This window comes from Macaca thibetana, chromosome 14 (genome assembly GCF_024542745.1).
Source record: "Macaca thibetana thibetana isolate TM-01 chromosome 14, ASM2454274v1, whole genome shotgun sequence".
Lineage (NCBI taxonomy): Eukaryota > Metazoa > Chordata > Mammalia > Primates > Cercopithecidae > Macaca > Macaca thibetana.
Window position 1 is genome coordinate 6,825,103 of NC_065591.1, and position 27,664 is coordinate 6,852,766.

At 58.0% G+C, this 27,664-nt stretch overlaps 3 protein-coding genes across 30 annotated transcripts in view; 1 reads left to right on the forward strand and 2 right to left on the reverse strand.

The window, feature by feature from the left end:
• The window catches only part of LOC126935360 (glutathione S-transferase P), a 175,241-nt gene that overhangs the window by 85,476 nt on the left and 62,101 nt on the right, over positions 1 to 27,664 (reverse strand). Inside the window, exon 1 of one of the 25 annotated variants that reach the window (XM_050756699.1) lies at positions 24,059 to 24,062. The exons of 14 other annotated variants lie outside the window; for them this stretch is intronic. The gene's annotated coding sequence lies outside the window, so the exon portion shown is untranslated. Of the gene's footprint in view, positions 1 to 4,760; positions 4,765 to 8,898; positions 8,903 to 11,140; positions 11,145 to 11,913; positions 11,918 to 12,859; positions 12,866 to 14,810; positions 14,816 to 15,268; positions 15,273 to 16,467; positions 16,473 to 23,445; positions 23,450 to 24,058; positions 24,063 to 27,664 lie in introns of those variants that run through there. 10 more of the 25 variants (XM_050756700.1, XM_050756709.1, XM_050756683.1 and 7 more) reach the window with 10 other exon arrangements.
• Positions 877 to 14,970, forward strand: PITPNM1 (phosphatidylinositol transfer protein membrane associated 1). 3 transcript variants are annotated; one of them, XM_050756575.1, is made up of 24 exons: positions 877 to 1,075; positions 2,053 to 2,171; positions 3,531 to 3,745; positions 3,836 to 3,957; positions 4,163 to 4,387; positions 5,828 to 6,154; positions 6,232 to 6,327; positions 6,411 to 6,518; positions 7,712 to 7,773; positions 7,867 to 8,117; positions 8,395 to 8,584; positions 8,693 to 8,800; positions 9,038 to 9,195; positions 9,281 to 9,486; positions 10,372 to 10,542; positions 11,148 to 11,312; positions 11,525 to 11,673; positions 11,791 to 11,901; positions 12,375 to 12,491; positions 12,665 to 12,813; positions 12,898 to 13,047; positions 13,142 to 13,325; positions 13,672 to 13,800; positions 14,442 to 14,970. In XM_050756575.1, exons 2-24 carry the CDS (start codon positions 2,094 to 2,096, stop codon positions 14,703 to 14,705), a joined length of 3,735 nt encoding a protein of 1,244 aa, XP_050612532.1. In that variant the 5' UTR covers positions 877 to 1,075; positions 2,053 to 2,093; the 3' UTR covers positions 14,706 to 14,970. The 3 variants fall into 3 exon arrangements, with proteins under 3 accessions (XP_050612532.1, XP_050612533.1, XP_050612534.1); XM_050756576.1 differs by having other exon boundaries at positions 6,414 to 6,518; XM_050756577.1 differs by lacking the exon at positions 2,053 to 2,171 and having other exon boundaries at positions 905 to 1,075.
• AIP (aryl hydrocarbon receptor interacting protein) lies at positions 15,614 to 23,991 on the reverse strand. Of its 2 annotated transcripts, none has more exons than XM_050756754.1 (6): positions 23,697 to 23,991; positions 19,793 to 19,972; positions 17,223 to 17,411; positions 16,505 to 16,681; positions 16,266 to 16,407; positions 15,614 to 15,931 (listed from the first exon to the last, which is right to left on the reverse strand). In XM_050756754.1, exons 1-6 carry the CDS (start codon positions 23,793 to 23,795, stop codon positions 15,726 to 15,728), a joined length of 993 nt encoding a protein of 330 aa, XP_050612711.1. In that variant the 5' UTR covers positions 23,796 to 23,991; the 3' UTR covers positions 15,614 to 15,725. The 2 variants fall into 2 exon arrangements, with proteins under 2 accessions (XP_050612711.1, XP_050612712.1); XM_050756755.1 differs by having other exon boundaries at positions 15,859 to 15,931; positions 16,274 to 16,407.

Consider the following 27,664-nt stretch of genomic DNA (forward strand, 5'->3'; position numbering starts at 1 on the left):
CTTCCACAGCCCTTGGCGCTATGGGCAGCCTGGGCCTGGAGGGCGCTTCCTCTGGATTGGCGGTGATGCCTGGCAGCATGGAAATGCCAGTTCACGTAAGCCACTCCCTCAAACGCCCTAATGCCCTGACAACACCCCAGCCTCTGAATCAGCCCTGAAGGTCTCTGACTCCTCAGAGAGAACGGGCACTGCTGCTTCCAGCCCTTGGCCTCACAGTCAAGGGGAGGGGCTGGCCGGGTGCTGCTGTCACTACCCCAGCACCTTGTAGCAGGCTGGGTGGGATCCCATGAGCCCAGCCTTGCGGTGCCTCATGAGGCCTTTGCCCAGACTCCGGGTGGCTGGGTGACCAGACTTGTGGACCCGGAAGGCAGAGGTGGGGGAGGCTTTGTGGCCCCATGCAGGGACTAGCCCAGCCACTCAGAGTGACAACCCGCTTCTGCCTGGGCGTGTAGCTGGGTGACCATAGAGGCCTGGGGCCCTGGAGCCCAGCCCTAGGTGGAGGCACGTCAGAGCCGCCAGCTTCTGGCTAGACTGGTGGGGAGGCATTTCCTCTACCCTGGGTCCCAAATCTAAGGACTGGGTGAGAAGAGGAGAGTGGGCCTGGGACCTCCTTTATCAAACTCCACCTTGTCACTGTACACAGGAGGGCTGGGCTAGGGTGGAGATAGGAACTAAGAGTCTTTGGGGACCCCAGTCAGCACGGAGGGACTAAGAAGTGCCAGAATTTAGGCAATGGCCTCTTTCCCACTGCCCGGGGGAAGGAAGGCAGGGGCCTGCCTCCCTGCCTCCTCCGCTGCAGGCGGGGCTGCCCGGACCCCGCCGGGGTGGGGAGGGCCAGCCGGGCCCAGGAAAGGGGCGGGGCGGCCGCAGTGACGCGGCGGGCTGCGGGGAGGGACGGCAGGGGCGCCGGCGGGCGGATCGAGAGGAAGGTCGGGGCCATGGGCCGGCACTGCGCCTCGGGAGGGTCCGGCCACCGCTGGAACCCAAGGCCGGGGCTGGGGGCGCTCCGGGCTCCGACCCACGGGCCGGCCGGCCCTGCCCGGGCTGGGTGAGGGGCGCCCGCCTCAAGCTAGAGGTGAGCCGGGACGTCGGCAGGCGGGCCGAGAGCGCGGCAGGGGACCGGGACGCCGGCGAGCAGAGGGAAGTGGGGACAACGGGGCCTCTCGCTTGCTCGCGGGGTGCGAGTGGGGGATGGAGGGGTGCCTGCAGCGGAACCTCGGTGCCAGTCTGGGGCGCAGGTGGGCGGAGCGGGTCTCCAGGGCCAGGGCCCGTGGGATACCAAGTGGAGCCACTCTGGCCTCAGCCTGAGGAGGGCTCACCCCCCCAGAAGAGGACGGGGTGGCTGCCTAGGCGCGTGGAGAGCCAGCGAGGGCCGGGGGTCCAGGAAGGATGCTGGGAGGGGGAGGTCGAGGACCCGGCTGCCCTGCATGGTGAAGAAGGCAGATCTGGAGGGCGGAGGGGATTCCTAGTCCCCGAAGGTAGGTTCTGGTGCAGGGCATGGGGAACCCTGGCAGAGATGCTGGGCGCATGGGGCCATTCGGCGCAGAGACACTCGGGGAACAAAGCTCTAGGTGGACGTCTGAGAGTGGGGGACCTGGGACCCCGCTGACTCCGGTAAAGGGATGCAGGGGGCGGGTCCCCAAGGGGCCGGTCGCGGAAGGCGGGCCCGGAAGGAGGGGCCCCGGGGCTTCGGAGGGCGCGCCCCCGAGAGATGCCCTTTCCCGGGGTTAGGACGCGGTCGCAGCGGGAGAGGCAAGGTGGCCCTCCCGCCCGCCGGCCGGAGCCTGGCGCTCCGGGGGGCCCGCGTCAGCGCGCGGTTGCCATGGCGACGGGCGGGCGGGGGGCGGGGGCTGCGCGGAAAAGAGGTCAGCGCTCAGCCTAGCTGCTGTTCCGGGCCCCGGCAGCGCGGGCGGCGGCGCTGGGCTCGCCTCTGCTTCCCCCGCGGTGGGCCCGGGCATGGGGTCCCGTGGCCTGAGCACCTCGGCCGGCGCGCAGGGCTCGGGGCCGCGCGCAGCCTCCCCGCACTGACTGCCGCGCCGTGCCCTGCGCCAGGAGGAGCGGAGGCCGCGCGCGGCCCGCCGGGCGCCTTCAGGATGCTCATCAAGGAATACCACATTCTGCTGCCCATGAGCCTGGACGAGTACCAGGTGGCCCAGCTCTACATGATCCAGGTGAGGGCGGCAGGGAGAGGGCACCCGGGCAAGGGGTGGAGCCCCGCCAACCCCGCCAGCCCTGCCACGGGGCTGGGACCGGCTGGGAGCCCGGAGGAGGCAAGAGAGGCCCCCTTCGGATGTGGGGATGGGGAAGGGCTGTGGGGAGAGGGGCAGGAGAGCCGAGTGGTGCTTCTCACCCGCTAAGTGCCCAGCCCTTCTCTGATCTCCTGTAATCCTCCTCAGGATCGGTAATCCCATCGGGGAAGGAAAAAGCGCCCAGGAGGCGGCAAGAATGAGGAGGGGGGCCTCCGCGGCCGAGGAGGGCGGGAGGGGGTCTGGAGAGGTACAGAGTCTTGGCCACCCCTGGAGGTCAGGGAGATGGGGTGAGGACCAGGCGCCAAACCTGGAGCAGGGACAGGGCAGCAAGGATCGGAGGGCGAGGGGGCTCTCGGGTAGGGCAGTGAGAAGAGTTGGCCAGGGCAGGCCCTCAGCAGTGGCCGGGTTGGTGCAGGGCCCCGGGGAGTCTGCTCCAGATCTCTCCCCAGCACAGCAGGACCAGAGTCTCATAAAGCAAGAGGGCCCGGACCCTGCCTCGGGGTTGAAAGGGCCATCTGAGCCCCAGAGCGATAGAAGGCAGGATCTGGGGGCTCTCAAGCTGTGAGGGGTGTGGCAGGAGCTGGGATTGGGAGGTGGCCTGGGCCTCCCAGAGAGGGAGGGGGCCAGGGTCCCCTTTTCCTCTCTTTGTCCCTTCTTCCTTGCCAGCCACCCTGGCCTCCTTGCCACCTGCCAGCACATCCAGTACACTCCCACCTCGGGGCTGCACTGGCTTCCCCCTGCCTTGAGCACCTCCTCCCACCTCACCTCCTTAAAGTCATGTTCAAGCCATGGTCACTTTATGTTCTTAGCAAGGCTTCCCTGACTATCAGATCAAAACTGCTGCCCCCAACCCTGATCACCTGTACCCTACTGTAGGCTTTCTTTTCCCATAACACTTAGCGCCTTCTAACACACCATATAATTTGCTTTTTCCTTTTGTCTGTCTTCTTCCACTAGAATGTAAGCTCCATGAGGGCAGGGGTCTTTGTTCTATTCATCAATATATCTCAATTGATAGAATCCCAAACACTGCCTGGGGTGGAGCAGACACTCAATGAATACTTGAATGACTGAATTGAGTGCTGGGTTGCAGACCCCATGCAGGGCTGGGCTGCATCTGATTCCGATCCCAGGGAGCTTCGGTGGGGCAGTGTCTGGTTTCAGGGAGTTGAAAAGACTGGGACCAGGGCCCCAGAACTGCGCAGAACACCAGCCTAAGCTGGGGATCCCAGATGCTAAGCTGGGGCTGAGCTCCCTATTCTGCTCTCCCTTGGGCCACAGAAAAAGAGCCGGGAGGAGTCTAGTGGTGAGGGCAGCGGCGTGGAGATCCTGGCCAACCGGCCCTACACAGATGGGCCCGGGGGCAGCGGGCAGTACACACACAAGGTGTACCACGTGGGCTCCCACATCCCAGGCTGGTTCCGGGCACTGCTGCCCAAGGCTGCCCTGCAGGTAGAAGAGGAATCCTGGAATGCCTACCCCTACACCCGAACCCGGTGAGTGGGTGAAGTGGGCATGGTCCGGGGCCAGGAGGGGAGCAGCCCTGGTGGGTACGGCAGTGAGCCTCACCCATGCCTTCTGCCCAGGTACACCTGCCCTTTCGTGGAGAAATTCTCCATTGAAATCGAGACCTATTACTTGCCTGATGGGGGGCAGCAGCCAAACGTCTTCAACCTGAGTGGGGCCGAGAGGAGACAGCGCATCCTGGGTGAGGCCTGGAGCTATGGAGGGACCCTGGCGCCCCTCTCAGTCTCCTGGCTGCCTCAGTGGGCAGCCTCTGAGAAGTCCCAGCCCTCTCCAAGCCTCATGTCCTATCTGCAAAAGGATAGGAACTGTCACCCAGTCCCAAGAGGGTGCCAGGAGCAGGGGCTCAAAGGGGCTGGCACTGCTCAATACTTGCTGAACTCCCTCAGACACCATTGACATCGTGCGGGATGCAGTGGCCCCAGGCGAGTACAAAGCAGAAGAGGACCCCCGGCTGTACCGCTCGGTCAAGACGGGCCGAGGGCCACTGGCTGATGACTGGGCACGGACGGCGGCGCAGACGGGGCCCCTTATGTGTGCCTATAAGCTGTGCAAGGTTGAGTTCCGCTACTGGGGCATGCAAGCCAAGATCGAGCAGTTCATCCACGATGTAGGTGAGCACCCAGCCGCGGGAGGTCCTGCTTACCCAGCATGCCCATGTTTAGGGCCAGGGATGCTCCCATCCACTGGGGACACAGAAGCAGAAAGCCATCATTTCCAGCTGAGGCGGGGAGCACTAGGGCAGAGGTGGCCGCACAGCCTAGCCAGGCATCCACAGAGCAGGAAGCTGGTAATATGAGCTACAAGGTCCATGCTGACTCTGACTTTCAGAAATGCTGCTGCTTCCATTAAGATTCTAAGATTCTCCATCATCCTATGAGCTGGGTGAGACTTAGAGATGCTCAGGAAGGTCACCTGCTCTAACTGGCAGCATGCTAAGGAGTGCAGGCTGAGGCTGTGACTCTGATGTCATTCTCTCTGGGATTTCCCCCCTCCACTCCCAGTTTCTAGTGTTCCAGCCTTTGGCCCTGGTGTTCAGGAGCCCCAGTTCCACACCTCCCCTCAACCTGACCCCACCACGCCTGCAGCTTAGCCCTGCCTCAGTGCCCAGGTCATCTGCACACAGAGGGATGATCCCTAGTTGGGGAGACCAGCGGCCTGGCTTCTGTCCCACTACTGACCCATGGTTCCTCCAGCAAGGCGCTGGCCATCTCTGCACTTTAAATGTCTCTTCAGTAAATTAGGAGGAGGTTGAGTCAGATATGAAGAGCTAATACTGACAGTGAGAGCAACACACAGACCCTTTGCTAATTACTTTCTGTGCAAGATCTCCCTTAACACCCACAACACCCCACCAGGTAATGACGATGATTATTCCCATTTTACAGGTGAGGAAATTCAGCTTATAGAATAATGAGGACTCCGTATCTTGCATTTGGAAAAATACCAAAAAGCACAAATAAGAAAATTAAAATCACCCACATAGAGCCACTACTAAGATTCTGATATATCTCCTCACAGAAGTTTATAATTATCATTCAACCATCATTACCTTATTTCCTAGATATTTAAGAGTTTCTAACTTTATTCTTCTGCTTAAGATAAAAATATCCCAGAATGGGTATCATCTTTCGCTACAACCGTCATTGAGTGCCAACACTTCCATTAACTATTAACACCTTCATTAACCATCAACAATTTCATTAACTGTTAAACGCTTAATTAACTGTTAATTCCTCAGAAGTCAGCAGGAAGCCAGCCAAAGGCAAGAACAAGCATCGGTCCCTGCTTCTGGAGTGATGGGGCGGGGACGGTGCTGAGAGTTACGGTGTGCAGAGAGACAGGAAGGGCAGTGGGCGGAGGGGAGTCAGGCAGGAAGACAAATGCCCCACTTTCCACTCCCATTCCTGGACTGCACTGGCCCTGCCCTACTTTGTGGCTCTGGGTGGGTGGTGTCCCCAGGGGAGCCATTACCCAACCTCAAGGCTGGGCATGTGGCGGCAGTGCCAGGGAAGCAGTGGGAGGGGACAGTTCCGATGCCTGGGCACCTGCAGGTCTACGTCGGGTGATGCTGCGGGCCCACCGCCAGGCCTGGTGCTGGCAGGATGAGTGGACAGAACTGAGCATGGCTGACATTCGGGCACTGGAAGAGGAGACTGCTCGCATGCTGGCCCAGCGCATGGCCAAGTGCAACACAGGCAGTGAGGGGTCTGAGGCCCAGCCCCCCGGGAAACCAAGCACCGAGGCCCGGTCTGGGGCTAGCAACACTGGCACCCCCGATGGGCCTGAGGCCCCCCCTGGCCCAGATGCCTCCCCCGATGCCAGCTTTGGGAAGCAGTGGTCCTCATCCTCCCGTTCCTCCTACTCATCCCAACATGGAGGTGAGGCTGGGACACAGGGATGGGAGGAGCAACCCTCCCCGCTGGGCTCCCAGGCTGAGGCTGAGCCGGCCCGGCAGGGGCTGTGTCTCCCCAGAGCTTGTCCGAGTGGCGCATGCAGAACATTGCCCGAGACTCCGAGAACAGCTCCGAGGAAGAGTTCTTTGATGCCCACGGTCAGCACCGAGGCCCTTTTTGGGAGTGGGGATGTCCCCGAGCAGCTCCTCCCACCCCATGACACAGCCCTCTGTCCCCTCAGAAGGCTTCTCGGACAGTGAGGAGGTCTTCCCCAAGGAGATGACCAAGTGGAACTCCAATGACTTCATCGACGCCTTTGCCTCCCCAATGGAGGCAGAGGGAACGCCAGGTAAAGATCCCAGCTAGGACACCGGCCCCCAGCACCCATGTACAGCAGGTCATAAGTTTAATGGCATCTTAAGATGAGAGGCAATCTGAAGAGGTGCTCATTAAATACACAGATGAATAATGAAGGATGGATGGATGGATAAGTGGATAAATGGATGAATGGGTGGTTGGGTGAGTGGGTGGGTGGATGGATGGGTGGGCGGGTGGATGGATGGATGGATGGGCGGGTGGGTAGGTGGGTGGATGGATGGATGGATGGTTGAATGGATGGATGGATAGATGGATGGATGGATGGATGGGTGGGTGGGTGGGTGGATGGATGGATGGATGATTAGAATGTAGTCACGATTCAGACACAACACAAAGAATGAAGGAATTAATTTGGATTCCCTGAATGCTTCACATGAGAGGTGATGTCTATGCTGGCTTTGGAAGACTTGGGCCAGCACTGTCTAGCAGAACTTCTAGGTCCATGCTGCCCAAGGTGATAGCCACTAGCCACACTGGCTCCCAGGCACTGAAAATGGGGCTAGTGTGACCGAGGAACTGAAGATTTTATGTATTATATTTTAATTCATTTAAATTTAAATACCCAGGCCGGGCGCGGTGGCTCAAGCCTGTAATCCCAGCACTTTGGGAGGCCGAGACGGGCGGATCACAAGGTCAGGAGATCGAGACCAGCCTGGCTAAATACGGTGAAACCCCGTCTCTACTAAAAAATACAAAAAACTAGCCGGGTGAGGTGGCGGGCGCCTGTAGTCCCAGCTACTCGGGAGGCTGAGGCAGGAGAATGGCATAGACCCGGGAGGCGGAGCTTGCAGTGAGCTGAGATGCGGCCACTGCACTCCAGCCTGGGCGACAGAGCGAGACTCCGTCTCAAAAATAAAATAAAATAAAATAAATAAATAAATAAATTTAAATACCCACTTGTGGCTAATGGCTACTACATTGGACAGGGCAGGGTTAGAGAAGTTTGCCAGGCAAACAGGCGTTGTGTAGAGAGGCAGCCCTGACCGCAATAAGACCAGTAGGAGCAAAGGCCTGGAAATGCAAACTGACCTGGGAAAGTTGGTGGGAGGAGAAGTTTGGAGGAAGGTAGGGACTGGCAGATGCCAGAACTGGGTGCCTGAAGTGCCAGATGAGGGGATCCCAGTGGTCTTCTCCATCCCTCTCACTGGCTTCCTTGCCCTACAGAGCCTGGAGCCGAGGCAGCTAAAGGCATTGAGGATGGGGCCCAAGCACCCAGGGACTCAGAGGCGAGTATGGTCAGCCACCCCATATCAAAGCTCCTTCTACTCACTGGCCTGGCCACTGCTGTGACACCCATTGCACCCCATTGTGCCCCCCAGGGCCCGGATGGTGCCGGGGACCTGGGGACTGAGACATGCGCAGTCCACGCCCTCTTCCTCATCCTGCACAGCGGCAACATCCTGGACTCAGGCCCTGGAGACGCCAACTCTAAGCAGGCAGATGTGCAGACACTGAGCTCTGCCTTCGAGGCCGTCACCCGCATCCACTTCCCTGAGGCCTTGGGCCATGTGGCGCTGCGACTGGTGCCCTGTCCACCCATCTGTGCCGCCGCCTACGCCCTTGTCTCCAAGTACTAGCCACGGGTGGAAGGGCAGGGAACTCCTAGGATCAGGGAGGCCTTGGGGCAGGGGGAGGGGGAAAGGGGTCAGGAAGCCAGACACCTGGGTCAGTCACTGGCATGGCTGGACCTGTTCTGGAGAATAGCTCCATTTCAGTTGCCTCTTGGGGCTAACACTCCCCACAAAGGACCCACAGAGCCAGGGCTTGCCAGCAGGCCCAGGGGACTTGGATGGCAGGAGTGGGTCTGGAAGCCCTTCACCCGCCCACCACATTTCCTCCTCCTGCAGCCTGAGCCCCTACAGCCACGATGGTGACAGCCTGTCTCGCTCCCAAGACCACATTCCACTGGCTGCCCTGCCACTGCTGGCCACCTCATCTTCCCGCTACCAGGGAGCCGTGGCCACTGTCATTGCCCGCACCAACCAGGCCTACTCAGCCTTCCTGCGCTCACCTGAGGGCGCTGGCTTCTGTGGGCAGGTCAGCGGTTAGGGACAGTCCATCTGCTGCCCTCCACTGCAGCCCCCATTGTGGCCTGGCCTGGGTGAGGACAAGGCCTCTCCTGATGGTGCCCCTGCTCCCACACAGGTCGTGCTGATTGGAGACGGTGTTGGTGGCATCCTGGGCTTTGATGCACTCTGCCACAGTGCTAACGCAGGCACCGGGAGTCGGGGCAGCAGCCGCCGTGGGAGCATGGTCAGTATAGCCAAACCCAGCCTCCTCAGGAGCGGGAAGGCCCTCTCCGTCTCTAGGTCTCTGCCCCCTGGAATGCGACCCCTCTGCCAGCAGGCAGGCCCCCTGCTGCCCCGCCAGTTCATGTCTTCTCTGGAATTCTTCTCTGCCCAACCCCCAAGCCTCACTCCTCACTTCTAAGTAAGTGGAATTTGAATGGTCCCCAGGACTGAAGATGTTTCTGTCCCCTGCTCCATCCAGAACAATGAGCTGCTCTCTCCGGAGGTTGGCCCAGTGCGGGACCCCCTGGCAGATGGTGTGGAAGGCCTGGGTCGGGCCAGCCCAGAACCTTCAGCCTTGCCTGCCCAGCGCATCCCCAGTGACATGGCCAGTCCTGAGCCCGAGGGCTCTCAGAACAGGTGACGTCCCTGCCCCATCACCCCTACCCTGGGTGCATGATGGACTACAGAGGCAGCAACACTGAGCATCCCTCCTCCCCCACAGCCTTCAGGCAGCCCCTGCAACCACCTCCACCGGGGAGCCCCGGCGGGCAAGCACAGCCTCCTGCCCACCCGCTGCCAGTTCCGAGGTGCCTGACGGCCCCAGCAGCACTGCCCGCCTTGACTTCAAGATTTCTGGCTTCTTCCTCTTCGGCTCCCCACTGGGCCTGGTGCTGGCTCTGCGCAAAACCGTGATGCCCGCCCTGGAGGGTGAGTCCTAGGGGCTGTGGGGGCACCTCTAGTCTTTGTCTGCCCCTTCTTTCCCCACCTCCTCTGGCCTTCCCTCTCGCCTGAGGCACGGGCAACTTCCCCACTGTAGTCATTCAAAGGCCTGGCTACAGAAGGGGAACCTGGGGCCCAGAAAGAAGGGACTCGCCAAGGGTGAGTCTCCCAAAGCCACTGGGAGGGGCTTCACACCTGTGGGATGTTCTGCACTAGAAGGGGTCCAGCGGGCACCATGGCAGCAAATCGAAGCCTCTGCCCTCTTCTCAGCATTTTTTTTTTTTTTTTGAGATGGAGTCTCGCTCTGTCACCCAGGCTGGAGTGCCAGTGGCCTGATCTTGCTCGCTGCAACCTCCTGGGTTCAAGTGATTCTCCTGCCTCAGCATCCCAAGCAGCTGGGATTACAGGCACCCGCCACCATGCCCAACTAATCTTTGTATTTTTTTTTAGTAGAGATGGGGTTTTGCCATGTTGGCCAGGCTGGTCTCAAACTCCTGACCTCAGGTAATCACCCACCTCTGCCTCCCACAGTGCTGGGATTCCAGGCGTGAGCCACTGAGCCCAGCTAATTTTTGTATTTTTAGTGGAGATGGGGGTTTCACCATGTTGGCCAGGCTGGTCTCGAACTCCTGACCTCAAGTGATCCATCGGCTTCTGCCTCCCACAGTACTAGGATTCCAGGCATGAGCCAAGGCACCCCGCTCCTGTCTCACTTTAAGCAGGGCCCTACTGACTTCCCAGGGAGTGCAGTTTGGGAAGTGCTGGCTCAGGGTCACACGGGACATCAGGGTGCTGCTCCCACACCCCCTACTTCCCAGAGTGCCCAGCTGACACTCCCACCCCACAATCTTTCTCTATCTTCTGGGTACCCAGTGGCCCAGATGCGCCCAGCCTGTGAGCAGATCTATAACCTCTTCCATGCGGCTGACCCCTGCGCCTCACGCCTCGAGCCCCTGCTGGCCCCAAAGTTCCAGGCCATCGCCCCACTGACTGTGCCCCGCTACCAGAAGTTCCCCCTGGGAGACGGCTCATCCCTGCTGCTGGGTACGCCCCCAGACAAGATAAAGGGGAGAAGGAGGAGGGCACCCACAGGAAGGGAGGAGGTAGCAGAAGGCATGAGGAGGCTCCCACACAATGGGAAACCTCTCAGGCCACCACTCCCAGGACCAGGAGCTCCTTCCCCCTGGGATGGTCTGGATCCCCAGGACCCTCTGACCTCCTGGGCCCAGAAGTTGGGTGGGGGAGGTTAGCCAAGCTAGAGAGGGTGCCCCCTGGCAGCATGATTCTGGTGCACTGCCGTACGAGCAGCCAGCGTGTGTGCACTGCTGCATCTGTGGTGGGTGTGCTGCAGGCATCTATTGGGGGGTGTGCTGCAGGCATGTATTGGGGGGTGTGCCCAGGTATGTATGGGTCAAGCAGGCCTGTCCTGGGCACAGGTGTGCAGTGTTTGGGGCAGTGGCAAGAGGCATTCTGGCAGAAGTGCAGCTGGCCACTGGGCTAGCTGAGAGGAGAGAATGCCACAGTGCAGCCTCAGCCAGGACCTGACCAGAGGGGCCGCAGGGAAGATGGCAGAGGTGCGGGAAGCCCTGGGTGAGAAGATGGGAGAGCCACTGGGCCGGCCCCTGCTGAGCTTGCCCTCCCTCCCCCAGCCGACACTCTGCAGACGCACTCCAGTCTCTTTCTGGAGGAACTGGAGATGTTGGTGCCCTCGACACCCACTTCTACTAGCGGTGCCTTCTGGAAGGGCAGTGAGTTGGCCACTGAGCCCCCAGCCCAGCCAGCCGCCCCCAGCACCACCAGTGAGGTGGTTAAGAGTAAGTCAGCCAGCCTAGGCAGTCCAGCCTGGGGGTCGGGGAGGCCTGTATTCCACCTCCAAAGCCCAGCTGAGAAACCCTTTCCCCCAGCACCCAGCCTGAACTGGGCAAAGACCAGGCTGGGTGGAAAGGAGGGAGGGAAGAGCACCCAGCGCCCAGGCAGATGGGTGTGGGGCAGGAGGCCATCCTGACTCGCTGCCATGGCCGTGCAGTCCTGGAGCGCTGGTGGGGGACCAAGCGGATCGACTACTCGCTGTACTGCCCCGAGGCGCTCACCGCCTTTCCCACCGTCACGCTGCCCCACCTCTTCCACGCCAGCTACTGGGAGTCCGCCGACGTGGTGGCGTTCATCCTGCGCCAGGTGGGCCTGGGAATTTGGAATGGGAGATGAGAATGGGACGGGGATGGGCTGCTGTGGGGCGGGGGAGGGGCAGCTCTCCCGCCCCTAAGAGAGGCCTCGCCCCCTGTCCCGGCGTAGGTGATCGAGAAGGAGCGGCCACAGCTGGCGGAATGCGAGGAGCCGTCCATCTACAGCCCGGCCTTCCCCAGGGAGAAGTGGCAGCGAAAACGCACGCAGGTCAAGATCCGGGTAGGTGCCCTGCCCCTTGCCCCCACGCCCCCTCACCAGAGAGGCCCTGTCCCTCCCCCCAGCACCCCGCTTCCTGGGGCCCTAGCCAACCCAACTCTCTCCCAGTCCTACCCCTCCCCTGGGGTCCTGGCCCCACCTCATTGCCCCAGCCCGGCCCCTGCGAACAGCTGGTCTCCCCACCCCCTCCCCTGCTCTGAGGCTAGTTCGGGTCTAGGGTCTGGATCTGCGCTGGTCAGCACCTGCCTCACTGCATCCCGTCCTGTCACAGCGCTACCCCTGGAGCCGCGGCCCACACCCAGGCTCTCAGGCCGGGGTCCACAAAAGTGCGCCCCCTGGACTTGGCCTTTTCCCTCAAAGCCCTGCCGCCTCCCGGCCCCGACCCCGGTGTTTGCGCCTAGATCCTCACCCGCTTCCTCTCCCCAAGCATCCCCATCCTTTCCTGGCCGCGGACTCACGCCCTCTCCTCCCTCCAGAACGTCACTTCCAACCACCGGGCGAGCGACACGGTAGTGTGCGAGGGCCGCCCCCAGGTGCTGAGCGGGCGCTTCATGTATGGGCCCCTGGACGTCGTCACGCTCACCGGAGAGAAGGTCAGGACCCAGAAGCCCTGTCGCCTGGTCCCACGGCCCCAACTCCTGTCCTCGGAACAGCTCCTGATCCCTGGTGGTTGTGCCCCTAGACCCACCCATCCCCGACGACAGCCCAGCCTCTGCCGTCCTCCACGCAGGGCCCCCATGGACCTCCTGCCCCTTCTCCCCTCCAGGTGGATGTCTACATCATGACGCAGCCGCTGTCGGGCAAGTGGATCCACTTTGGCACCGAGGTCACCAACAGCTCGGGCCGCCTCACCTTCGCAGTTCCCCCAGAGCGCGCCCTGGGCATCGGTGTCTACCCTGTGCGCATGGTGGTCAGGTGAGCGCAGCTGGCCGGGCCTCTGCGGGAGGGCTCCGCCAGGCCTCGCCCCGCGCCACTCACGCCCCGCCCCATGGGCCGCAGGGGCGACCACACCTACGCCGAATGCTGCCTGACTGTGGTGGCCCGCGGCACGGAGGCCGTGGTCTTCAGCATCGACGGCTCCTTCACCGCCAGCGTCTCCATCATGGGCAGCGACCCCAAGGTGCGCGCTGGCGCCGTGGATGTGGTCAGGTAGGAGCCGCCACCGCCACCACCACTCATCTCACCGGGGTGACCCGCACCCCACCCCTGGCCAGCGGAGCTGACCGCTGCCCCCGCCCCACAGGCACTGGCAGGACTCCGGCTACCTGATCGTGTATGTCACAGGCCGGCCGGATATGCAGAAGCACCGCGTGGTGGCCTGGCTGTCGCAGCACAACTTCCCCCATGGCGTCGTCTCCTTCTGCGATGGCCTCACCCACGACCCGCTGCGCCAGAAGGCAGTGTTTCTGCAGAGCCTGGTGCAAGAGGTGCGGCGGCTGCGGAGGCTCCGGGTCCTGACCCTGCCCCTGCTTCCCCTGACCCTCCACCCCCGGATCAGCGGAGGCCCATCTGTTCCCAACCCGATCGGCCCAGGCCCTGCCTGACTGCAGTGGCCGCTATGGTCATGCCCCCCCCCCCGTTTGAGAGGCCCCGTGTACTTAGGGGCAACTAGGGAAATGCAGCTGGTCCCGCCCCGTCCCCGTGGGACTAGAACCTGTCCTCGCCTCAGTCTGCCTGGACCCACCCCCAGAACAATCGGGGGAAGTCCAACAGACCCCGCCCCCAGCTGCACGGCTCCGCCCCGGGGCGACTGATTGGCATCTCCCGCCACAGGTAGAACTGAACATCGTGGCCGGTTATGGGTCTCCCAAAGATGTGGCTGTATACACAGCGCTGGGCCTGTCCCCAAGCCAGACCTACATCGTGGGCCGTGCGGTACGGAAGCTACAGGCGCAGTGCCAGGTGAGGGCCAAGTGAAGGCCAGGAACAGGACCCCACCAGGGAGCAGGGGCCTGAGTCCCAGGCCTTAGGGACCACCGACTCTGGGGAAGCTGTGAGGCGGCCTAACCGGCCTCCAGGGAACCTGGGATCCTCTGAGGACAAGGGCCATGAGCAGCTTGAGCTGCCAGCTGCCAGGCAAGCCAGAGGGGACAACCCACACTGGAATGTGCTCAAGACCCTGGGCGCTGGTTCCACTCAGCTGTGGGTTTCCACTCTGACATTTCTGAGCCTCGGTTTCCCGTCTGTAAATGTAAATGATCATGGCACTGCCCGTGCCGGCTTATGAAGATCACATCATTTACTGCACATCAGCAGGCACAGGGCTGGGCACAAAGCAAGCGCTGGCTAAACATTGGCTGCTGTTATGTTTCCTCTAAGACCTCATTTTCCAGATGAGGAGACTGAGGCCCAGAGAAGGGCAGAGCTAGGAGCACAGCTGAGGTGCCCTGGCCCCCAGCCTGGGGTCCTATCTATTGAGAAGGCTTCAGCTTAGGCTGTGCCAAGCCTGCCACCAGTCCCCCAGCCTGCCTCAGGTGCCTGTGGAGGGCAGCATGTGGGCCCTTGGCCAGCACCCCCTCATCGCTGCCCACCTCTGCCCACAGTTCCTGTCAGATGGCTACGTGGCCCATCTGGGCCAGCTGGAAGCGGGCTCGCACTCGCATGCCTCCTCGGGACCCCCAAGGGCTGCCTTGGGCAAAAGCAGCTATGGTGTGGCTGCCCCTGTGGACTTCCTGCGCAAACAGAGCCAACTGCTTCGCTCCAGAGGTCCAAGCCAGGTGGATCGTGAGGGCCCAGGAACACCACCCACCACCCTGGCACGGGGCAAGGCGCGGAGCATCAGCCTGAAGCTGGACAGCGAGGAGTGAGGCCCACACCACGCCTGGACCTGGGTTATTTATTGACACAGCCGAGGGGCCAGAGGGGCTGCATGTGGGAGGCTGGGGACCCAGACTTGGGGCCCCAGCGCTGACCCCCCCCAGCCCCACACCCTACATCTCCGTGTGCCCCTCGGTGTTACTTCCCTTTCATATGAGGGGACCCAGCGCCAGAGGGAGGGAGGAGGGCGTGGGCGTGGGCGCAGAGGCTTTTCCAGTGTGTATAAATCCATGAAAATAAACGCCACCTGCACCCAACCCACTCACCCCGTGCCTGGCATCACAGGGCAGCCAGCCCAGTTCCCACCCACTCACCCCGTGCCTGGCATCACAGGGCAGCCAGCCCAGTTTCCAGTTCAACAGGGGACACTGATGTGCACAGAGAGGCCAACACGCACCCAGGGCCATCCAGGTCACAGGCAGGTTGGGATGGGGGCCTGAGCCTCAAAAGATCTCACGAAGTGCTCGGCCCTCGCCTCTTTCTGGACAGTCAGCCCACTCCAGCCCAACCCAGCTCACTTCAGCCCCAGTGTAGCTTCTCATGGAAACCCTGTCCCCAGACACCAAGGCCAGGAGACCATGGGATCCGAGGCTGGAGGGGGAGGGCAGCACCAGGAGACCACCTTCCTCAGGCACCCAGCTACCTGGCTTGTACCCACTTCATCTCCCCCTTAAGACTGGGGGCTCCTGGGGCGCCCTAACCCTGGCCAACGAGAGACACTTCCTTGGTGAAAGAGCTCATCGTAATTTCTCTAACAGGGACACTGAAGCCTCAGAGATGGCAGGTGGAGGGGCTAGCATTTGAACCCTGATTCTTTGCCTCCCAACAGCCACCCAAGTACCAGGAAATGCCAGGTGATGACCCAGCTCTCCCAGTGGACCAGCTCGGCAGACTCGGAGAGAGATAAATAAAGGCCTTTATATACACAGAAGCATGACGTAGCAGGGGCAGGAGGGCTGGCAGCTGCAGCGGTGGGATTGGCAGGTATAAGGCAGGGCCGAGTGCTCCTGTCAATGGGAGAAGATCCCCCGGAACCGGGCTTTGTCCTCTTCGTCCTTCTGCCGGATCCGTGCCTCCAGGGCCCGCAGCTCTCGGCTCACAACGGGTGCCAGGGCTGGGTCCAGCTCCAGCACTTTGGCAAAGTCAGCCTGGGCCTCCTGGGCATTCCACACAGCCGCGTGGGCCTTGCCCCGCTTGAAGTAGGCCTTGACGTTGTCTGCAGGGGATGCCAGTGGGCAGTGGGCATGCAAGGGCATGAGGGGGGATCCTGGCCAGCTGCCTGCCCTCATGTCTCCTGGCACCATGGGCCCACAGGGGAGAGAGCCCTCCCTGACCTGAGGATGCCACCCTGCCCCACCCCCAATACACCATTCATGCTTCATTGGCACAAGGGGACCCACGGCCCTGCCCAGTAGGGGCATTTAGTCAGGCCCCCGTGGGAGCTCAGAATGGAGGGTATGAAAGACTAGGTCTTGAGCCCCAGCAGTGACAGGAGAAAGGCCACACTCTGACCACTCGCAGCCCCCAGCAGCCCAGTGCCCAGTGCTCACCGTCGTACTTGTTGAGGATGGAAGAGCAATGGTCCAGCACCTCGTAGTACTCCTCGGCCACCAGCTTGCACTGGCAGTAGTTGAGCAGCAGTGGCGTGATCTGCTGGTCCAGCTGGATCCATTCAGGGGACCCAGGCTGTTCCTGGAAGCACAGGGGCAGGGAGCGGGGAGAAGCTGTAGACCTGGGCACCCTGGCTTCACACCCCCCTCCATCCTCCCCCTCAGCCTCCGGGCAGCACCTTCATCTGCAGGTTCTTGAGGCAGGCAATGGCATCGTAGTACTTGGCAGCAGCCTCCTTCACATGCCCCTCGCGGTACAACCGGTTGCCCTCCTGGTGGATAAGCGGCACTGCCTTTGCCTTCTCTTCATCCGTCATGGCCCATGGGTCCTGCTGGTATGTGCCAGGGCTCTCCACCTGCAGGGCACAGGGCATATCACAGTGGGGCCCGGGGACACCACAGCTGCTTCAGCAACACATCTGACCCACATCTGGGCTGGCTGGGCCCCCAGACATCACACACCAGCAGCAGAGCTGCTTGTCACTTAAAAAGCATTCAATAAACATCGATGTCACATCTCCTGTGTGCCCAGCACTGTGCCAAGTGCTAAGAATAGAACAGTGAACGAGACGGTGAAAAGCCCTGCCCTCCCTCGCAGAGATCATGCTCCATGGCAGATTTCCTAAATGGACAAGGAAACACATGAATTCCCAGGGACTTCAAGGCGTGGCAGAGGCTACAAAGGAAATGAGCTCCTCCAAGATAGAGAACGAGGAGGCTGGGTAGGCAGGGCCAGCTTCCTGGAGGAGGCGACATTTGAGACATGAAGGAGGAGAAAAGGAGACCCAGAGGACTGCCAAGGGTCCTGCACAGGTTTTCTTGTCCCTGTCCACTCCCCCAGCAGTCCACCCACGGATCCCATCACCCCTGGGCGGACAGGCCTGCACCGCCCCTTACCTTCAGCATTTCCATGTGGAAGACGAGGGGCTGGGGGTTCTGCTGCAGGGCGTCCAGGTCAGCGTGGCCCAGGGAGCTGTGTTCATGCATCTGTGCAACACCGCAGCAGTGCCGCTGACCCTCCAGGGGGTCCTTGCCCGCCGCGATGTTGCGGAGACTCTTGGCCACCAGCGGGTACAGGACCACGTGCTGCAGGAAGGCAAGGACGCTGGGGCTCTGTCACTGTGGGCTGGCGGATCACTGGGTCCACAAGACCCAGCCCCTTCCCCACCACCATCTGAGAACAAACACCAAGGCCCAGAGGACAACAAGGGGGCCCCTACTCCGTTAAAGTGCAGGAGGCTTTTAACTCAGGACTCCTCCAGTCACTCAGCCCTCTTTCCCAAGGAAGCCCCAGCTTCTGCCACGTTCTCTGGCCACCAAACAGAGCGCCTACCCCCATCCTCAACCCCACCACAGACACATGCCTACCATCAACCCCTGTCTGCCCAGTAGAATTCTAACCTCCTCTCCCTCCCGAGGATAAAGCCCACAAGCTGGACTATGCAAAGTGCTAGGGCCCCCACATTCTGTTCCCAGCAGCTCCTCCTTCTCCTGCCTCACTGAGGGCCTACCTCAGAGCCGGGCCCAAGGCAGCCACTTCAAAACCCTCAGGGAGGCCAGACGTGGTGGCTCACACCTATAATCCTAGCACTTTGGGAGACCAAGGTGGGCAGATCACCTGAGGTCAGGAGTTCAAGACCAGCCTGACCAACATGGTGAAACCCCATCTCTACTAAAATACAAAAATTAGCCAGGCATGGCCGGGCGTGGTGGCTCAAGCCTGTAATCCCAGCACTTTGGGAGGCTGAGATGGGCGGATCACGAGGTCAGGAGATCAAGACCATCCTGGCTAACACAGTGAAACCCCGTCTCTACTAAAAAATACAAAAAACTAGCCGGGCGAGGTGGCGGGCGCCTGTAGTCCCAGCTACTCAGGAGGCTGAGGCAGGAGAATGGTGTGAACCTGGGAGGCGGAGCTTGCAGTGAGCTGAGATTTGGCCACTGCACTCCAGCCTGGTGGAAAGAGCGAGACTCTACAAGACTCCGTCTCAAAAAAAAAAAGAAAAAAAAAAATTAGCCAGGCATGATGGTGGGCGCCTGTAATCCCAGCTACTTGGGAAGCTAAGGCAGAGAATCACTTGAACCCGGGAGATGGTGGTTGCAGTGAGCTGAGATTGCACCACTGCACTCCAGCCTGGGCAACAGAGTGAGACTTCGTCCAAAGGAAAAAAAAAAAAAACCCACAGGGAGACAGGCATAGGGGACCTAGCCTCTAATCTCTTGCTTGGCAAAGCTGCTTGGCTGGTGAGAACCAGATTCCTCCCACCCAGGTCCTCCCCACTCCTCCCCACTCCTCCCACTGCCCTATTGTCTGGACAGGAGCTAACTGCCGGGTTGCCATCAGCGGGTATTTCCTGAGTCTTGGCTCTGGACTGGCTCACACTGGGCATCCCAAAGCTAGAAGTAAACAGGCCAGATCCCTGCTCTGCAATAGCCTAGGACAAGGCAGAAGAGCAAATCCTGGCCATGCAGGGCATGAGGGTTGGAGGACCCAAAGGTGGGAGTTGAGCCAACAGTCACTAGCAGTCACTAGCAGTCAAGGAGGGCTTCCTAGAGGTGGTGACCCAGGAATAAGCTTTGAAGGAAGAGGGAAGATCTTGGCTAAGAAGGGGAATGGAAAGGAAAAGCAGGGAGGTTGAGTAAGAGGGTGAGACCGCAGGGGCCAGCCCCAAAAAGCTATGTAAGCAGCTATAGTTTATACAGTTTAAGTCCTCAATGTCCTAAGTAGGTTCTCGGAAACTGTAGGCGAAACAATACATAACGAAACCAATTTTTCTTCTCATCAATGTTTTAACAAAATTATGCTGAGAGAAATGATGGTGGCTGAGCACCTGGTGTATGTTTTTTCTCTTAGTCACAGTTTCCAAGAACGTATCAGTGACATAAAGTGAGGACTTACTGTGCTCTATCCTGACAGTGACCAGGAGCCATAGAGGTTTGAAACAAAGGGATGTACAGGTCGTTTGCATTTGAGAATGAGTCCCCTGGCCTCAGTCTGGCTAATAGGGGAAGGCGGAATGGAGGCCAGGACGCCATCAGCAGGCTGGTGGTCTGGAAAGAGTGGGTGGGCCAGGCATGGTGGCTCACGCCTATAATCCCAGCACTTTGGGAGGCCAAGGCGGGTGGATCACCTCAGGTCAGGAGTTCAAGACCAGCCTGGCCAACATGGTGAAACCCCGTATCTACTAAAAATACAAAAATTAGCTAGGCGTCATGGTGGGTGTTTGTAATCCCAGCTACTTGGGAGGCTGAGGCAGGAGAATTGCTTGAACCCAGGAGGCGGAGGGTGCAGTGTGCTGAGAGCGTACCACTGCACTCTGGCCTGGGCGACAGATCAAGACTCCGTCTCAAAAACAAGAAAGAAACAGTGGGTGGCAGTCTAGCAGAGGGTGGAGGGAGGAGGAGCCCTGGGGATAGGGAATAGGGCTTGGCTGGACAGCCACCGCAGACGGGTGCAGGACAGACACCTTGATGTCACAGAGGAACTGGGCAATCTCCCCTTCTCGCATGGTGCACACGATGGTCTCCCACACAGGCAGCTTGAACTTCTTGCCAATGATGAGCTCCATGGGCTTGCCACGCACCCGGCTGTCGTCCAGCACGGTGCCCTCGTTGTCACTGTGCAGCGTCCGGTAGTGGAACGTGGCCTGTGGGCCACATGCGAGGTCAGGCAAGGGCACAAACCCTCACCCTGACCCCCAAGGACAAGTCCAGTCCCCGGCCTGCAGACGGCACAAGGGACGGGGCTTCCCCAGGGACACCACCTGATGTTACACCTGGTTTTATCCTCCCATGCTGGTGAGAAAACTAAGTCACAAGGAGGGGAGGAATAGGCCCAAGCCACACGGCTAGTGGGTGGCTGAGTGGGAACAAGAGTCCAAGCAGTCTGACTCCAGTCATCTCTCAACACATATTTACTAAGCACCTACTATGTGCCCAAGCTCTGTGCTAGACACCAGAACATGGCAGTGAGCAAAACACAAAAAAGGCCCTGCCCCCCTGGAGCTCACAGGGCGCTTGTAGAGGGAGGCGATGGGCGTCAAACAAAACAATGTGTCATGGCAGGTGAAGCCACGTGCTTGGGAAACAGTAGGGCAAGGGAGTTAGGGCTGGATTACACAGAGTTGCGGGTGGGGGAGTAAGGAAGAAAGCAAGCCAAGTGGATCCTGGGATAGGAACTTTCCAGGCCGAAAGAACAGCAGGTGTAAAAAGCCTTGCAGTGTGACAATGTGATATTGAAAAAGGTGCTGGGAAGGGAAGAGCGTGGGCCTGTTAAATAATATGGAAGGGGAGAAGGGAAGTGCTGGGTAGAGGAGGGCATGGTCCCTGGGTAGGGCTCCACCCCCACGGACCTAGGTCAGAACAGGCATTTCCTGCCCAAATGTTGCATTTCCCAAGACCACCCTGGCCTGCCACACCCCTATCCTGTGCCTATAAAAACCCAAGACCCTAGCGGGCAGACACAGGCAGTCAGATGTTAGAGGAGCCCATCAGCAGAAGACAACACGAGCATCTGGTCATTGAGAGGCCATCAGGGGAGCAAGCAGCAGCAGATCACACCGACAGGCACCTGCACGCTGGCAGGTCATCAACTGGCAGGATGAGGCGGAGTTCGGCTGGGGCAGTCAGAGGAGAGCTGGGGCCACCAAGTGGCCCAACTCCAGGGGCAGACCATCTCGAAGGCAGGTGGATCACCTGAGGTCAGGAGTTCGAGACCAGCCTGGTCAACCTGGCAAAAACCCGTCTCTACTAAAAATACAAAAATTAGCTGGCCATGGTGGCAGGTGCCTGTAATCCCAGCCACTTGGGAGGCTGAGGCGTTAGAATCACCTGAACCTGGAAGGTGGAGGTTGCAGTGAACTGAGATCATGCCACTGCACTCCAGCTTGGGCAACAGAGCAAGACTCTGTCTCAAAAAGAAAAAAAAAAAGAAAAGGTGTTTGAAACCAATTTGGCCAACATGGTGAAAGCCTGTCTCTACTAAAAACATTTAAAAAATTTAGCCGGGCCTGATGTCGGGCAACTGTAATCTCAGCTACTTGGGAGGCTGAGGCAGGAGAATTGCTTGAACCTGGAAGGCAGAGGTTGCAGTGAGCCGAGATTGCGCCATTGCACTCCAGCCTGGGCAACAGGAGTGAAACTCTGTCTCGGAAAAACACTTTGCAATCATTCTCCAAGCCCACATGTGATCTAATTCTCCGATACATCAAGGCAAGAATCCCCAGGCTACAGAAAGCCCTCTGTCCTTGTGATAAGGAAGGGGGTCTAATTGAGCTGGTTAACATAAGCCGCCTATACACAAACTAAAAGAGCACCCTAGAACACACAGAATTGTAAACATTCACCCCGAGACACTGCCATGAGGTCGGAGCCCCACAGCCTGCCCATCTGTATGCTTCCCCAGAGGTTTGAGCAGCGGCGCACTGAAGAGGCGAGCCACTCCCCATCACACGTCCTGCGAGGGGGACAAGGGAACTTCCCCTTTCAAACGCATGATGTGTTCAACAGCAGCAAGGCCAGTGTGGAGGAGCAGAGTGAAGGAGGGGGCAGGGTACACTACGGGGTCAGCAGGGGAGCTCACCCAAGTCAGTAGGGGTGGACCTCACAAGGCCTGTAGGCTATGGTGAGGCCTCTGTTTTTTACTCTGAGATGGAAGCCACTGAGTGGCTCCAAGCAGAAAAGGAATTGAATCTGGCATAGGTTCTGCTGCTGGGACGAGAACAGACCACAGAGGGACAAAAAAGGCAGGAGGAGAGTTAGTTTGCTGCAGTAACCCAGGCAGGAGATGAGGATGGCTTGGACCCAAGCACTGATGGCAGAAATGGTGAGAACTCAGATCCTGGTTGGATATTGAGGATGTGATGTGGGATGCGAGACTGGGAGGACCACAGAGACACTAAGGTTTTTGCCCTGAACAACGAGAAGGTTGTTGGTTCCCCTAACTGACACGGAGAAGCCTCAGGTGGAGCAGGTTAAGTTTGAGTGGCCAACCAGGCTTCCAGGTGGAGATGGTGAGTAGAGAGCTGTATGTCAGGTTTAAGAGACAAGTAATGACTGGAGAGCTGCATCTGGGAGTAATCTGGGCAGGGAGAGTTTTTAGAGATAACACTGGGGGTGGGTGCGGAGTAAAGAGGTTTGAAGATTGAACACTCGACAGGATATGGTTAGACTGGCCCACGCTCTTAACTGCACCATGCTGCATCTCTGAAGTCAGTTTCCGCATCAGTAAAACGGAATCAACAACAGTACCTATCTCACAGTGTAGGAAATAAACGTGTGAAGCATGTAGCACAATGCTTGAATAGTGAGCATTCAATCAGTGCGGGGATTGGTTATTTAACACCACCTGTTCCTGATCTTGGGGTGCCATTGTTCACATCTCTCCTTCTGGTGTCTGTTCCATCCAGGATCTTCCTTGCCAGCCCCTTCTTTCACCACCAACACCCAGTATATGGGGGCATGAACCCACACCACACATCCTGTCTCTTCTTAGAGAAGATCTCTTTTCATATAGCGGATCACTCCAGCCATGCAGCTCCCCTCTACTCTCAGAGCACTTATGCTGTACTGGGCTAGGATGCTTAGCTGCCCGATTCAGCACAGGGCTGGCCAGGCAGCATGTGCTCATTTGCTCAATGTCCATGTCCTGCCTGACTGCTCTGCTGGGCACAGGAGCTGCCCCTGGGAAGTTCCCTACTCTGCAGACAAGTAGCAACTGGAAAAGCACTCCGGGAGGAGGCAACTGCAAAAGCAGGGAAGCCTGGAGTTGTAGGTTGGGGGAGAAGGGGGCAGAGGGGCTGGATATGGGGGCCTGGTAAAAAGGAGACAAGTGGGAGGTTCTTTACTTCCCAGCCCTCATCTGTCCCAAACAAGCCACTAGTGCAGCAGGAAGACTGCCAAAGGGTCCCTGTCTGGGAGACCTGACCTCTGGGCCCTTTCTCCGGCTTTGCACATCCCAGGGCCTCAGGATGTTTAGAGTGGCAGTTGGTCTAAGTGTTTTCGGAAGGCCCTTCCATCTACAAAGGATCATAAGCCTTGAAATCCATATGCCCTAGGACCACTCCCCGCCCTCGGTTTCCTCCAGCGTGGTGTCTGCCCAAGCACTGAGATCAACCCCCAACCCCAACCCGCTTGTGATGACTGACGGCTTCCCCCACCAATGCTGCTACAAGGCCGAGCCAGGGGGCGGGGCAGACAGGTCCGAATTCACCCCTACTTAAATTCAGCCCAATCAGCGTCGAGCTCTGCATGTGAGCGGTAGGGTCACTGGCCGCTGCCCTCTGGGCATGCGCAACCTCTCGCCTAAGGCCTCCTCCCGCCTCGCATGCGCACCACGCCGCAGAGGGGGAGCGGGGAGGGGTAGACACGAACCTTGGTCCCATCCTGAAAGTCGGGGAGCTCTCCTCGGCCTTCCTGTATCACACGTTTTTGGATCCCGTCCTCCCGGAGTCTTGCGATGATATCCGCCATCCTCCTTCCCCGCTGCTCCCTTTCGGCAACTTCCGGACTCGCTCGGTAGCTTCCGGACTTGCTTCGGCAACTCCTAGAACCTCGGCAGCTTCCAAGCTAGCGCCATTTTGGTTGAGGGCAGAAGCCAAAAGGGACCGAGCGTGGAAATGGTTGGTGATTGGTTCTCTGCGCTGCGACTGAGCGCGCGCGTATGCTCGGGGGCGGAGCCTGGGACTGTCTCGGGGCGGGACCTGAGCCTGTCAAGGAGGCGGGGCCGGGGTCCGCCCCCCGGGCGGGAAGAGGACGTCCCTAACAATTGTGTCACTGAATTGATTGGGACTGCGGCCGTGCGGCACTGTGTTTGAAGTTGTGGATGTAATATAACAGCATTGCAGAGTTAGGAAAATGAAAAAAAAAAAAAACACCCGTAAGCCACACCCTCAAAGCGTTATGATTTTTGTGTATTTTCTTCCGGCTTTTTTTCTTTCGCATATCTAGTATGATTGTCGGGACTCTTGCATCCTGGATCTCTCTCTTTCAAAAAATAAAAAGAGGAAGAGGGAAAGAAAGGTGGACAAGGAGACCAAGAGGGCCCATTGCGGTGTCGGAAATGAGTCATAGTAGTGCCCAATTAATATTAGGGAATAATAGATGGATGATAGAAATTAGGTGCTTTAGCGCCGGGCGCGGTGGCTCATGCCTGTAACCCCACCACTTTGGGAGGCCGAGGCTAGAGGATCGCCTGAGCCTGGGAGTTCGAGGCTGCAGTGGGCCGTGTTCGTGCCACTGCACTCCAGGCTAGCTGACAGAGCGAGATGCTGTCTCAACAAAACAAAAAATTAAATTAAACAAAAAAAAAGAGAAGTGAGGTACTTTGGGGCTAAAACAACTTTTTTTTTCTTTTTTTGAGACTGAGTCTCGCTCTGTCACCCACGCTGGAGTGCAGTGGCGCGATCTCAGCTCACTGCAACCTCTGCCTCCCGGGTTCAAGCAATTCCTTGCCTCAGCCTCCCGCATAGCTGGAACTACAGGCATACTGCCACGCCCGGCTAATTTTTGTATTTTCAGTAGAGATGGGGTTTCAACATCTGGCGCAGGCTGGTCTTGAACTCCTAGACCTCGTGATCCACCCTCCTCGGCCTCCTGAAGTGCTGGGATTACAGGCCTGAGCCCCCGCGCCCAGCCCTAAAACAACACTTCTGTGCGCCTTTAGAAACTGGCCGTGAATGACAGCAGTAAGCGTCTTCCCTTTTCTGAGGTTTAGCAAATCCAGTACAGGTGGGGCATGGGCTTTCTGCACTCCCTCCTCCAGTCATCACCATCATCGTCGCTGTAAAGGAGTATTGTCTTTCTAATGCGACCCAGGCGCTAAAGGCTTCACATGCATATTTATTTATGTATGTATTTACTTAGTTATTTTTTCTTTAGAGACAGGGTCTCACTTTGTCCCCCAGGCTGGAGTGCAGTGGTAAAATCACTGTTCACTGCAGCCTCCACCTCCTGGGTTCAAGAGACCCTCCTGCCTCAGCTTCCAGAGTAGCTGGGACCACAGGCCCGTGCCACCACACCCAGATAATTTTTTTTAAAAATTTTTTGTAGAGATGGAGTCACTATGATGCTGGTCTCAAAATCCTGGCCTCCAGCGACCCTCCCACCTCACCCTTCCAAACCAATGGGATTACAGGTGTGAGCCACAGTGCCCAGCCACTTCACATATTTGTACTGGTTAATTTCCCAAGAGGTCCTCTGACAGGACCTCTGTGGTGAAAGGGAAAAGTGTTTGTTTGTTTCTACCAACACAGAAACTTTACCGGTAAGTTCTACCAAATGTTGTTGTTGTTTTAAGATGGAGTCTCACTCTGTCACCCAGGCTGGAGTGCAGTGGCACAATCTCAGCGCACTGCAACCTCCACCTCCCAGGTTCAAGCGATTCTCGTGCTTCAGCCTCCCGAGTAGCTGGACTACAGGGGTGCCACCACGCCCGGCTAATTTTTGTATTTTTAGTAGAGACGGGGTTTCACCATGTTGGCCAGGATGGTCTAGATCTCTTGACCTCGTGATCCGCCCACCTAGGCCTCCCAAAGTGCTGGGATTACAGACGTGAGCCATCGCACCCGGCCAAGTTCTACCAAATGCTGAAGCAACAAGTAGTCTTATACAGACATGAGGCTAGTTTAATCTTCTTAAATAAAATAGGTAAGTACACCACAAGATAAGACAAAAATACATCTATTTTACTAATAGATATAGATATAAAACTTTTTTTTTTGAGATAGAGTCTCGCTCTGTCGCCCAGGTTGCAGTGCAGTGGCACAATCTCAGCTCACTGCAACCTCCGCCCCCTGGGTTTGAGCAATTATCCTGCCTCAGCCTCCCTAGTAGCTGGGATTACAGGCATGCACCACCACGCCCAGCTAATTTTTGTATTTTTAGTAGAAACAGCGTTTTGCCATGGTAGCCAGGCTGGTCTCAAACTTGTGAGCTCAAGGAGATCCACCCACCTCGGCCTCCCAAAGTGTTGGGATTACAGGCGTGAGCCACCGCGCCCAGCTGATATGAAACATTCTAAATAAAATACTAGGCTAATTGAATTCACTAATGTCATGTAAAAATGCATCAATATGGGCCAGATGTGGTGGTGAATGCCTCTAATCCCAGCACTTTGGGAGGCCAAGGTGGGTGTATCTCCTGGATCTCCTTGAGCTCACAAGTTCAAGACCAGCCTGGACAACATAGCAAAATACCATCTTTACCAAAAATACAAAAATTAGATGGTGTGGTGGTGCATGCCTGTGGTCCCAGCTACTCAGGAGGCTGAGGCTGGAGGATCGCTTGAGCCCGGGAGATAGAAGTTGTAGTAAGCCAAGATCGCACCACTGCACTCCAGCCTGGGTGATGGAGTGAGACCCCATCTCAAAAAAAAAAAAAAAAAAAAAAAAAAATCAATATGCTAAGTGAAATATCAGTCACATACAGGAAAATACTGTATTATTCCACTTATGTAAGGTATCTAGAGTAGTCAGATTCATAAAGACAGAAACCAGGGCCATGGCTCACACCTGTAATCCCAGCACTTTCGGAGGCCAAGGCAGGCGGATCACCTGAGGTTAGGAGTTTGAGACCAGCCTAGCCAACATGGAGAAACCCATCTCTACTAAAAATACAAAAATTAGCCAGGTATAGTGGCACGCGCCTGTAATCCCAGCTACTCAGGAGGCTGAGGCAGGAGAATAGCTTGAACCCAGGAGGCAGAGGTTGCAGTGAGCCAAGATCGTGCCACTGCACTCCAGTCTGGGTGACAGAGCGAGACTCCATCTAAAAAAAAAAAGACAGAAAGCAGAATGGTGGTTGCCAAGGGCTGGGGGAAGGGGGGTGGGAAATAGAGAGTTGTTCTTTGATGAGTGTAGAGTTTCCGTTTTGAAAGACGAAACTGTTCTGGAAATTGGTTGCATAACTGTGCATATATTTAACGCCACTGAGTATATACTTCAAAACTGTTGAGATGGTAAATTTTATGTTATGTTATGTGTATTTTGCCACAATTAAGAATAATTTTTTTCCGGCCTAGCACGGTGACTCACGCCTGTAATCCCAGCACTTTGGGAGGCAGAGGCAGGCGGATCACGAGGTGAAGAGATCAAGACCAGCCTGACCAACATGGTGAAACCCCGTCTCTACTAAAAATATAAAAATTAGCCGGGAGTGGTGGCAGGCGCCTGCAATCCCAGCTACTCAGGGAGACTGAGGCAGGAGAATCGCTTGAACCTGGGAAGTGGAGGTTACGGTGAGCCGAGATCGCGCCACTGCACTCCAGGCTGATGACAGATCGAGGCTCTGTCTCAAAAAAAAAAAAAAAAAAAAAAAAAGCCTGGCACGGTGGCTCACGCCTG

Bases quoted from the DNA above. Each gene is read 5' to 3' on its own strand.
- PITPNM1 (XM_050756575.1), top strand. From the start codon at position 2,094: ATGCTCATCAAGGAATACCACATTCTGCTGCCCATGAGCCTGGACGAG. The intron at 8,585-8,692 runs GTCAGCGGTTAG...GCTCCCACACAG, and splicing joins GCGCTGGCTTCTGTGGGCAG to GTCGTGCTGATTGGAGACGG. The intron at 13,326-13,671 runs GTGCGGCGGCTG...CTCCCGCCACAG, and splicing joins TGCAGAGCCTGGTGCAAGAG to GTAGAACTGAACATCGTGGC.
- AIP (XM_050756754.1), bottom strand. From the start codon at position 23,795: ATGGCGGATATCATCGCAAGACTCCGGGAGGACGGGATCCAAAAACGT. The intron at 16,408-16,504 runs GTGCTGCCCGGA...CTGTGCTTCCAG, and splicing joins TCAAGAACCTGCAGATGAAG to GAACAGCCTGGGTCCCCTGA. The intron at 15,932-16,265 runs GTGAGCACTGGG...CATCCCCTGCAG, and splicing joins CATCCTCAACAAGTACGACG to ACAACGTCAAGGCCTACTTC.